Genomic DNA, 13,170 nt, shown 5'->3' on the forward strand with positions numbered 1-13,170 from the left:
CTAGACTCAGGACAGAAGTAAGTATCTGCGAGCAACAGTATGGTTTCATGCCTAGAAAGAGTACCACAGATGCATTATTTGCCTTGAGGATGCTCGTGGAAAAGTACAGAGAAGGTCAGAAGGAGCTACATTGTCTTTGTGGATCTAGAGAAAGCCTATGACAGAGTACCAAGAGAGGAACTGTGGTACTGCATGCGTAAGTCTGGTGTGGCAGAGAAGTATGTTAAAATAGTACAGGACATGTATGATGGCAGCAGAACAATGGTGAGGTGTGCCTTAGGTGTGACAGAGGAATTTAAGGTGGAGGTGGGACTGCATCAGGGATCAGCTCTGAGCCCCTTCCTGTTTGCAGTGGTAATGGATAGGCTGACAGATGAGGTTAGACTGGAATCCCCTTGGACCATGATGTTCGCAGATGATATTGTGATATGCAGTGAAAGCAGGGAGCATGCAGAGGAACAATTGGAAAGATGGAGACATGCACTTGAAAGGAGAGGAATGAAGATTAGCCGAAGTAAAACAGAATATATGTGCGTGAATGAGAAAAGTGGAGGGGGAAGAGTGAGGCTCCAAGGAGAAGAGATAGCGAGGGTGGACGACTTCAAATACTTGGGGTCAACAATACAGAGCAATGGAGAGTGTGGTCAGGAAGTGAAGAAACGGGTCCAAGCAGGTTGGAACAGCTGGCGGAAGGTGTCTGGTGTGTTATGTGACAGAAGAGTCTCTGCTAGAATGAAGGGCAAAGGTTACAAAACAGTGGTGAGGCCGGCCATGATGTACGGATTAGAGACGGTGGCAGTGAAGAAACAACAGGAAGCAGAACTGGAGGTGGCAGAAATGAAGATGTTGAGGTTCTCGCTCGGAGTGACCAGGTTGGATAAATAGAGCTCATTAGAGGGACAGCCAAAGTTGGATGTTTTGGAGACAAGACTCGAGAGAGCAGACTTCGATGGTTTGGACATGTTCAGAGGTGAGAGAGTGAGTATATTGGTAGAAGGGTGCTGAGGATGGAGCTGCCAGGCAAAAGAGCGAGAGGAAGACCAAAGAGAAGGTTTATGGATGTGGTGAGGGAAGACATGAGGGCAGTTGGGGTTAGAGAGGAAGATGCAAGAGATAGGCTAAGATGGCAAAAGATGACACGCTGTGGCGACCCCTAACGGGACAAGCCGAAAGGAAAAGAAGAAGAAGAAGTCAAGGAGGCAAGGATATAGGTCAAATAAGTATCCATATGAATACAACTTCAATTAAGTTGTTACTAAAGCCAGTTAAAGACACCACTCTCCCTGCTAATTATTTATCCCTTATCAATGTGATGATTAATGTAGACATCAAGATTATCTCGAAGTTTGAAAGGCACTACAAAGGATGAAAAATGGAAAGGCATTTGGTCCTGATGACATACCTGTGGAGGTATGGAAGCAATTTAGAGAGATGGCTGTGGAGTTTTTGACCAGTTTATTCAACACAATACTAGCGGGCGAGAAGATGCCAGAAGAATGGAGGAAAAGTGTGCTGGTTCCCATTTTTAAGAAGAAAGGCGATGTTCAGAGCTGTGGGAACTATAGAGGAATAAAGTTGATGAGCTACACCATGAAGTTATGGGAAAGACTAGAGAGGGTAGACTCAGGATGGAATTAAGTATCTGCGAACAACAGTATGGTTTCATGCCTAGAAAGGAACCACAATTGCATTATTTGCCTTGAGGATGTTCGTGGAAAAGTACAGAGAAGGTCAGAAGGAGCTACGTTGTCTTTGTGGATTTATAGAAAGCCGATGAAAGAGTACCAAGAGAGGAAGTGTGGTACTGCTTGCGTAAGTCTGGTGTGGCATAGAAATATGTTAGAATAATAGTACAGGACATGTATGAGTGCAGCAGAACAATGGTGAGGTAGGCCGTAGGTGTGACAGAAGAATTTAAGGTGGAAATGGGGCTGCATCAGGGATCAGTTTTGAGGCCCTTTCTGTTTGCTGTGGTAATAGAGCAATAGTGAGAGAGTGAATATATTGGTAGAAGGGTGCTGGGGATAGAGCTGCCAGCCAAAAGAGCAAGAGGAAGACCAAAGAGAAGTTTGATTGATGTTGTGAGGGAAGACATGAGGGCAGTTGTTGTTTGAGAGGAGGATGCAGGAGATAGGCTTAGATGGAAAAAGTTGACACGCTGTGGCAACCCCTAACGGGACAAGCCGAAAGGAAAAGAAGAAGAACACTTACAATTTATTTGTAACATGTTAGGAGTTTATTTTTTGCCACACTCCTTTGAGGACACAGAGTACCATAATTTCTTGAAAATAAAGTGCAAATTTTTCCCAAAAGAATTTCAATATGTTCATATAATATTATGTTTAGGTTATGTATTATATTTAGGTGGAGGAGGACTTTCTTTCAGCTTGTTCCATTAGGGGTTGCCACAGCGAAACGCTCATATTTGTTTGGCACAGTTTTTACGCCGGATGCCCATCCTGACACAACCCCTCTCGGGGAGTGGAGGCCCTTGTTGTATACGAACTCATGACCCCTGGTTTACCAAACCAACCCTCTAACCACTGAGCTATGGGGCCTCCATAGTCCATTATATTTAGGTACAAAAAGGTATACATATACATTTTGATATATTTGTTAGTTTTTTGAAAAACAATATAAGTTTAAACCTAACATCATATAAATACAGATAATTCCCAATATTTTGAGCATATTGGTAGCGCATTCTACATTAGTAGAAGGGTTTTCCTGATTTTTTTTTTTTTTTTTTTTTTTTTTTTTTTAGGTCAACTTTGGGGGTGCACATTATACTCGAGAAATTACAGTATTTATTAGCGCACTCACTGTTTTATCATGCAATGACACGCTATGCTTTGAATAGTTTGTTGGTAATTACTCCTGCACACTTTTGTGTATGAGGTAATATTGTCATTGCACCAGAACATTGCACTGCACTTCAAATTGCTCCAAACTGCTTGCGGACTGCGTCGTTTTCACTCTTGCCGTTATATTCGCAACACCAATCTAGTGGTACACTTTCTTTGCTCTCCACACATTTGTTTTTGTTTTTTTTTTTGTCTTAAATGTATATTTTACATTGTGGCCATTTGTTTTCAACTACAACTACCTGAGAAATTTCTTTTAACATAATTGTAACATATTTGGCCGATAAAACTTATTTTGTGAGATATATACATATGCCCACACGCAGACACACACACATTGCACAATTCAGCTTGATGTTGGTTTAACCCTAAGCAAATTTATTTCTATGGTGCATTAAATACACAAAGCAGCTCAATGTGCTTTACATGATTGAAAGCATTTAAAAATAGGTACAGATACAACCAGTCCCCTGCAACAGTTGTTTCTTTGTCCCCAATCAAGAGAAAACCTTTTTTACACATTAACTTTACATTTTAGTATAAGACATGGACAGTTATCTAACTAGAATATAGAAAATTAATGCTTTTCCTGAATTTGTACAACCTCTGCAGGGTTTCATCTTCACGGTACATTTCAAACAATTGTAATGTGTCTCTTTAACATTAACTACACAGTCAGAACATTCCAGTTTAACAGTTATTCCCTGTACTTGTTTCTGCATTACAGGAAAATGTGGATAATGGACCAGGGATCGTTGGGGGCAAAGACTTTGTTGGAATTAGAGTCCAGAGTGAGGGGCCCACACATTCATTGGATGACCAAAGAACAAAATGGCAATTTGGACTGGTACGTAATTATGACATTTACATAAATTGTTTTACACCTGAGACTACACTTTTACCAAAAGTAATCACTCACTTGCCTGGACTCATATATGAGTTTGGGGGATGAACTAAGTGACTAAGTCTAAAAAAACAACAGCACACCATCATCCCCCTACACCCAACTTTACACTTGGCACAATGCTGTCAGACAAGAACCATTGTGCTGGCAACCTCCAAACCCAGACTTGCTCATCGGATTGCCAGATGAAAAAATCTGATTTGTCACTCCAGAGAACTCATCTCCACAGGTGTAGATTCCAGTGGCACCGTGCTTTACACCACTGCATCTTATGATTCATTGCACAGCACTTGGTGATGTATGGGTTGGATGCAGCTGTTGGCCATGGAATTCCATTCCATGAAGCTCTCCGCACACTGTTCTTGAGCTTATCCGAAAGTCACATGAAGTTTGGAGGTCTGTAGGAATTGACCAACCAGAAAATTGACCACCTCTTCCCACGGTCCCACTCAGCAGCCGCTAACCCAACTCCATTAGTTTACATGGCCAACCTCTTCGTGGCTGAGTAGCTGCTGTTCCTAAACACTTTCATGTTCTTAGAATACAGCTGACAGACTGAAACACTTAAGAGCAAGGAAACGACTGGACCTGTTGCACAGCTTGCATCCTATCAAAGTTCATTGCTCGAATCTACTTAGCTCCTGAAAGTGCCCCATTCTTTCACAACCATTTGTAAAAACTGTCACAATGCAGAGGTGCTTGATTCTGTACACCTTTGGTGATGGAAGTGATTGAAACAAATGTTTCTCATTATTTGGGAGATGAGCGAATACCTTTGGCAATATAGTAAGTATATGTAAGTCCTGGGAAGCACATGTTATGGAAACAATGAGTCCCAGCCCTGCAAAATATTTTCCAACAAACTTTCACGGTAAACGGTGTTATGGGAGGTTTTTTTTTTTTTTTTAATGCCACTGATATATTGATCCATCCAACCATTATCTGAGCCACGTATCCTTGGAAGGATCACGGGAGTCTTGGAGCATATCACAGCTATCTTAGGGCAGGAGGCGGAGTACAACCTGAACTGATAATTGATAGCCAATCACAAGGCACATAAGAAACAAACAAGCATTCGTGCACACAATCACACCTAATGGCTATTTAGTGTCCCCAATTAATGCATGTTTTTGGAATGTGGGAGTAAACCTTAATTGTCCGGAGATATCCCACACAGACATGGGGCAATGCTCTAACTCAAGGGTGCCCTGACTTTTTTATCCCAAGATCTACTTTTCAAGCAGCCAGCCTCTTGCGATTGACCGGGTGTTTGGGGAGGAACACCGTAAATAGGGGGCCACCTTGCTAGAACGAGCCTTTATGTGTATGCAATCGACGTGTCTGCCACACCTGGATCAAAGGACGAGATTGATGATAGGCTCACGTCTTTTTTTTTTTTTTTTTAAGGATGACCAATGATGAAATAGAATGAACAAGTCAAAAAGATCTACCCACTGCCAAAATGCAAAACATATTTATTTTAAAGTATTTTGAGGATTCTTAATATGTAAATGTATGTTTGTGTGCCTTGCATGACCACATGAGCCAATATTGCACAACACAACATAATTAACTGAATTTTTTTTGTAACTACCTGAGTTCACGTTGATGATCACTAGACACCATACGAATGAAATTGCCCACCTGGGCTGTGTCATGTCAGTAGATTTGTCCAACTGCAGTGAGAAACACTCACAATTTCCGATGTCCTTTCACATTTGCTGGGTTAAGTTCTCAGCCAGTGTCCCTTTACTTCTTGACAGCTTTTATTGAAGATATTTCTGCCTTATTTTAAAAAAAATCGGAACAATGACTGCTGCTTCAATGAATCCCTCTTTTACCTTCCGTCTTGGAAGGACTTCTTGTTATTAACGATGACATGACTAAACCCGGAACGGTGCTTCGGTGGCGGCTTTCGCTGTTAAACTATGTTGTGTGAAAAGTGACTATTGTCTGGCCAATTGGGATTTTACTTAGTTCAGTTTTCTCATTCTCAGCTCGCTTTTCGGCAAAAAGTTGTTGTATTTTCCATGAACAGTTTGAAAATGACACTCCACATTTCACTTCTTTTGTATTGCAGTAATACACTGGCAGATGAGGCAAACACTGAAAATTACATTGTGAAAACGTCTGCCTCTCATTCCATGACGTGATGTGATTTTGTCTTCTCCTTTGCTCCAGCATCCATACTCATTTTTCATAAGCTTTCTTTACTGTAAGAAAAAAAGCGAGGGTTTAAAATAGGGGGGAATTCGCTGACTAGCTTGTTTTGCTGTACTACGTGCCGTTCTTTGCGCGGTGAACTAAAGTTAGAAAAATAACTCTAATAGGCTGACATCTTGTTTTTTCGGCACACCATTGCGATCGATCAAACCTGCGCAATCATCTCATTAGTCACCCCTGCTTTAACCCATCCATCCATTTTCTTACCCGCTTATCCTCACAAGGGTCGCGGGAGTGCTGGAGCCTATCCCAGCTGTTAACAGGAAGGAGGCAGGGTAAACCCTGAACTGGTTGCCAACCAATCACAGCGCACATGGAGACAAACAGCCGCACTCACAATCACACCTCGGGGCAATTTAGAGTGCCCAATTAATGTTGCATGTTTTTGGGATGTGGGAGGGAACCGGAGTGCCCAGAGAAAACCCACGCAGGCACGGGGAGAACATGCAAACTCCACACAGGGATGGCTGGGATCAAACCCTCGACCTCAGAACTGTGAGGCGAACGCTTTACAGCTGCACCACCATGCTGCCCAGGGACGAAGTCCATCCACCCATCCATCTTCTTTGATGCTTATCCTCACAAGGGTTGTGGGGAGTGCTGGAGCCTATCCCAGCTGAACCACTGTGCTGTCCCTGCTCTCACCAATTAATTAATTAACTAATTAGTTAATTAATTTAAGTACAATAAAGTTGGAGTTTCCCCTTTTATTTCTTCTTCACATAAAAGTGAACAATTTTGCAGATTTTATTTTAACAAATCTGAACAACTAAACGATTTTAGAGGTTATCCATCCATTTTCTGGACCCCTTTTCTTCACTCTTGAAATCCATTGTTTTGGTTCATGATGTCCTTTTACATATGCAGTTTTAATAAGTGCTTCTTGTGGAAACATGCCACTGAGGAATACCAACAAAATGACATTTTAAGCGCCGTTCCAAATGATTATCAGTCATTTTTTTATCTTTATCCATCTTTATCTCACCTTAAATGCTGAGTTTGTTTCTCTCAGTATTTAACTGGCATATCCAAATATTGTTCATCAAACTTAAAAACAATATTTGCCTTTTTTTTTCCCCCAGCAAGGGGGTCTTGTGTAGTGAACGTGCGTATATTACTCAAATGCTCAAATGAAAATTTCAGCACGTTATAAATCTCGTAAACCCAACAAAGGCTACATTTATATGCCAAAAATACAAGACTAACCTTGTTCCCTCATTAACCAGGTGCTAAAGGACCATAAAAGTCAGAAAATGAATAACTTAATCTCTAGTTTTGAAGAAGGAGCACTTTTCCGGGTTGCGTTCGTATTGCTTCATACTTTGCGACAGTCACTTCTGATCAATGTCGGCTTGTCTAAACCTTCAAAATAACATTATTGTTGCTTTGACTGTTAAAAACATATACAGCAATTTCAAAATAAACTAAGTCCTTTGCCCCAATCATGTTTGACAGTACTCTCACATGTGGCTGACTGATTATCCCACAAGGTTGAACCACGTATTTTCATATCACACAAGAAATGTTCACACAGTAACCTTCACTCAGCCCAATGAGGTCAAGCTTAATGCATAAATCTTGTATGGTATTTGTATAGAATATATATATATTTAAACAGGAGCACATTAGCATATCAAAAGCAGATTTTTACTCCTTTTTGAATACTCAAATTATTATTTTAATACAGAGGAAAGTACATGTACACTGATTAAAAATAGTCCTTTGAATTTACTTAATTTGAACATACATCACTTGCACGTGATTAAAAAGTGGCACGATAAAGCTGCTCTCCAACTGGCTGCCGCCTGTGCATCTTCTATTCAAACTCTGACTGCAATGGACAATCAAGACCGCTGAACAGATTGTCGGCACTACCTTACCCATCCTTGAAGACTTGCACGCCACTCGAACTTGGACCAGAGTGGCAGGATCCTTTCAAATCTTCCACCTCCTTTCATCGGGTAGGCGCTACCGATAAATGCAAATTAAAACTAGCAGGGCATTCAAACAGTTTCTTCCGTCTTGCAGTTAAGTCAATAAATGTAAAAGTACATTTTTGATCAGCAAACATATTTTCTGTCTTACGCCGTTGTTGGGACACACTCTCACATCCTGATGTTCCGATTAGTATTAGGAATACAGTACAAACTCGGTTCTTGACCACAACCCATTCCAGAAGGCGGTTCGAGAAGTGACTTCTTTGAAATCTGAATTGATATTTCCTATTACATTTAATGGAAAAAGAAATAATGGATTCCAAGCCTAAAAAAATTGGCTTTTTAAAGCATTTTTTTTTAGCTTTTCCTGGTAATAAACAGCATAGTAGAAATACACGTACAGTTTAAATACTTAAATAATGGAAGAAATGTATTTATTTTTTGCTTAAAACATATGCTTTTGTGGTAGAGTAGGCTCGCCTGGGATTGCATTGCCGTATGTGTAGTGACTCGGCCCACAGCCTAGTAAACTTTTTTTAACAAAAGTGCAGAATAACTTTAAACAAGTAATAGTGAGGGGTAAAAAGAAACACAAAAAAACATTAACTCATAACTTGAGTTAACGAAATCTTTGAAACAAAACAAAAATTCAGAAATGCTCATGGAACAGAGCATTAACAAAGTTCACAAGAAAAAAGCAATGCAAAACGATCAACTATCAGATCTCTTCGGTGGGGGTGACTCGCCCCCTGGAAGTTCTTTTCTTTTCCCAAAGAATTTATCTAGTGTCACTTCTTTGGAGCCATGATTGGATTAATAGTCCTCAATAGCGATAATGTAGAGGTAGAGATAATGTAGCTACCGGTACAGAGGCTGCTTTACACACAATAATAAAGCGGGTTGTGGGTCAGATGGTCGGGCCGCGTTCGTTATGTTATTTCCGGGTTTTTTCGGGGGTGTTGGAATTCACAATAACAAAGCGTGTCATGGGTCAGCTGGTTGGGCCACGCGTGTTATGTTATTTCTGGCTTTTTTTTCAGGGGCGTTCAAGTACTTGATTTTCATTCAAATTCAGAAGCAAAAAATCTCTAAATTTTCTCGAAAACATGCAAAATCTTGGTTCCAAACTAACAAAGTTAAGGTCAGGGAGTGGCCAGCCCAATCCCCAGACCTTAATCCAAACGAGAACTTGTGGCATGAGATAAAAAATGCTGTTTCTGAACCAAAACCATGAAATGTAAATAAATTGGGGGATGTTGTTTAGGATTCTTGGAGTGGAATAACAGCTGAAAGGTCCCACAAGTTGGTGGACTCCATGCCACACAGATATGCAAAATATAAAAACTGTGGTCATGCAACTCAATTTTAGTCTAGAGATTCAAATCATTCGTAAATCCTAGAAACAAAAGGTCTGTACAATAATTTTGTGTTTGTAAAGTCGACAGGCTGCTATGTTTTTTTTTAACACACACTTTCAAAAAATTGCCCAATTGCACAGCCTTAAGAGTGTGTAAATAAGAAGTTGAGTTGTTGCATTCCTGTGGAAACATGAGCTGAGCTCACGGAAATGTGGGTTGTTGCCTTGCTCCCTCATATTTGTTACATCTGTAACTGTCATTCCAATTCTTTTCATTGTGTGTTCATTTGAAGTACTGCAAAAGTAGTATTCTTATTTTTTACGTTTATTTTCACCCCTACTTTTACAGACGCAGTCATCCATGCTGTTGAAGAAAAAATATCGTAATGAGGATCTGGAAAGTTGTCACGACCAGTAAGCCAATTTGAATTATGTTCTAACAATAGACTGGCCATTTAGTTGTTTCCAAGAAACATCACGACATATTTTGGTGGTGGTCTGTAAAAAAAAAAAAATTACTCAGTTTTCACCATAAAAGAAAAACTTTGAAAATAGAAATTATTTCTTGGAAAGGGAAACTTAAATTGTTTCAGACCGGTGTTAATGTTATTCAAATACATCAATTGAGGACAGCTTTATGGCCTGACTGATTTAAAAAATAAATAAATAAATAAATACCATCACTCTGTTTGCGGCTATGTTGTTAGTTTGGGAACTGCACATCAGTTGGGACATACTTTGAAGTATGGAAGCCGCAAAAACCAATAATTTGAATATAAAAAAAATCCTCCTGAAAAATCAACTTGAATCACTCAATAAAATCAATGAATGGCACAGCCCATCCTCAGGTTAGGATAATTTTTCTATTTTCTTGCATGGTGGAAGGAAGAGCGGAATTTGCCCTAGTCTTGTTGATGTCGTCCCAAATGGAAAACCTAATATAAGTTACCAGTGATTACTCATAATGTCAGAACACTTCAAAAATCCCTCCGTCCATTTTCTTATGCTTTATCCAGGACCGAGTAAATGTTTTGCTATAACACGGAAAATATAATAGCTTTTAGAAATAACTTGAATTTTAATGATTTTTTTTTTTATGATTATTCTATAAGGTTGGACGGAGGCCCCCTAGCTCAGTGGTTAGAGCACTGGTTTGGTATCCGGCGTAAAAATTGTGCCAAACATATATATGCGTTCATCTGAGATGATACGCTGTGGCGACCCTGAAAGGGACAAGCCGAAAGAAACACACAATTGTATAAGGTTGGACACAAGAAATTAATAATAGCGACTCACATGTATTTTACAGTTCCTCTGGGCTCGCCTCTTCGTCCTGGCACGGCTGGTTGTCAAGCGATCAAGTGTTAGTCCATCTTCCTCATCTTTCTCAACACTTGTGTCCTCTTCTCCCTCGCTTGCTGGCTTTGTCATCTCTGCCAGGTCTTCATCAGTCAGTGACATTTTGAGATTGTCTGGGAGAATTCTTTTATACAACACTAAAGAGCGCCACAGCTAGCACTGAACGATTTATGTAAATTAAGCAAGCCGAACACATTCTGTACTGTAAAGGACATATGGCATGCAGAAGATTGATTGACAATCGTCAACAGCAAGGGTCAGGAACCTTTTAGGCTGAGAAAGCTATAAATGCCAAATATTATAAAATGTAATTTCAAAAGAGCCATACAATAGTTTCAAAAATAAATACAGGCATATTTGCACATTTTTGTAAGACCAACATTTTTAGAGTACAATAAGTCTCTAAATTTTTTTAAATATAATTGTTATGCTGTTGCTAACCAATGATGACAAAAGTACTTACCATTAATGCGACTTCTTGTGCTACGTGGTTTTGCTGATGGTTTTGTAGTCTGTTTAATACATTGTTAGATTAAGCTTCATGCAGTCATTGAGACTTCCATCCATTAATCGTGAACGTATGGTAACACAATCTGATTTGCCATCAGGATGGTACGAAGGTGAACAGTTCTTGCTCACAAAGGCATGTCTTTTATTCATTTCATTATCTTTTCTTTGTACAAAAAAATTGTCAAAAAGTTAATTGGCAACATTTGGCATACTCCCCATCACTGAATCCATTTCTCAAAATTGCTTAAGCACCACCAAAGCTTTCTGAATTCCATTCACCTTACTGATGTCCAAACACAGAATTGCTGCTGACTAGCTTTGACTATGGACAATAGTTCTTGATATGCTTTCTTCCTGCTTTCCCCGCAAGATATTTTGATGCAAGCAAAGTAAGGCATCTGTTGAAGTGGCGCTTTATATCTGAGCATTTCCTCGTGGCAATTTGTCTTTACAAATTAGACACACACCAGAACCCTCTCTCTTCACAAAGGCTGTCCTGTCTTGCCAAAAACTGCCGTAGTCCTCATCTTTTTTTCTTTGAGCGATCTTTGTCAAAAGCGTTGCCACAATTAGTTGTTCCGACCCGATCTGAATTCGACACTTTTGTGTCTGTGCAGATAGACTGCCACAGCAAACTTTGGCAACTCCACTAGGACAAACTGTCTCTGCCTCATTTGCGTTGCCTACACTGCATAAATTACATGTACGGTATGTCGTTATGAAGGCTCTGCGAGCCATATGCAACCACCAAAAGACCCAGATATGGTTTGTGAGCCATAGGTTCCCGATCCCTGGTCTACAGTGCCTAAGCAAATCGGGACGTAGAACACAATGTGGGTTTTCCCTTACCAAATCAGGATACAGAACGCAATGCACATTCATACGCTGCCAAAAAACTACTACATGGTTAAAAAAATTAACCACAAAAAAAAAGTGTTAACAGTGAGGCCCCGTAAAGTGAACTGCATTGGGAGAGGTTTTTTTTTTTTGTGTGTGTGTTTTTTTTTGTTTTTTGATGGGGGATTATAAAGTTCACCAAAACAGGCCTTCACACATGTGATTATATTTCGTGACTGCATCATTATTTCTAGTCATGTCTCCACAGGCCACAGCAATATTATTCACTAAGGGAGGATGAGTGGCGAGAGGAACATGGTTCTAATTTGGATATAGCTTCTCCCAGTCCACATCAACAGAACTTCTCCAATGTCAGCATACTCACTCATTTCTTCAGATGCCTGGACGAGGATGATAGCCAACCACTTCCTTTGGCAAAAAGTGTTGAGGACCTGAATAGTCTACAAGTCCATGAAAAGCTTCAAGCAAAGTTCGCCTCTCAGGTCAGAGATGTTTTAGTTTCATTATCTTACGTTTTCATGTCAGGTTTACACGACCAAAAGGCTTCTGCTTAGTCAAGGACAGCTTCTTGTTCTTGCTTCATTGTTCATTTGGTACAACTGGTTTATTGTTTGGTCATACATAAATGTTTTTTTTTTTTCAATTACCCTTCCGTGCATCCTTTTATATTTTTGGACTCTGTTGCTGAATTTCTCATAATGTATTGTCAACATCATAATTTTACTTTTTCCCCGATGCAGCTTCCTTTATTTATTCTATCAGCGAAAGCATTTCCCAATGAAATCATATTTTGTTTGATGTGTGTGTGACACATTTAGATACAGCAACGGTATCTTTCAAGTTGTGTTGCATTTAGTAATTGAACTTACAAATTTGCACACATTGCCTGTGGATGAAATCATCCATGTTTTTTCCAGTATTGTGCAAAAATGTGAACCGTTGCAAATGCATATTGGCTGTCTGTATAGATGTCTACATGCCTCAGTTAGTGTTACTAGTTCTGCTGTTTTTGCAGAATAAAGTGGTGGGAATTTTTGTGCTTTTAACATTGTCTCTTTTGAGCCTACAGCATATTCTGATTCTGTTTTCCCCAAATACAAACACAACTTTCCCTATTGGTAATGGCTGGTTTTTCAAGTCACATCTGCTTCTTTTTTT

The 13,170-nt window shown here is 39.8% G+C and overlaps 1 protein-coding gene across 1 annotated transcript in view; it reads left to right on the forward strand.

The window, feature by feature from the left end:
- The window catches only part of LOC133515260 (DENN domain-containing protein 1A-like), a 186,180-nt gene that overhangs the window by 168,172 nt on the left and 4,838 nt on the right, over positions 1–13,170 (forward strand). Inside the window, 3 exon segments of the mRNA XM_061847627.1 lie at positions 3,592–3,711; positions 9,635–9,699; positions 12,260–12,494. Of these exon segments, the coding sequence (XP_061703611.1) occupies positions 3,592–3,711; positions 9,635–9,699; positions 12,260–12,494 (420 nt within the window).

This window comes from Syngnathoides biaculeatus, chromosome 17, assembly GCF_019802595.1.
Source record: "Syngnathoides biaculeatus isolate LvHL_M chromosome 17, ASM1980259v1, whole genome shotgun sequence".
Classification (NCBI taxonomy): domain Eukaryota; kingdom Metazoa; phylum Chordata; class Actinopteri; order Syngnathiformes; family Syngnathidae; genus Syngnathoides; species Syngnathoides biaculeatus.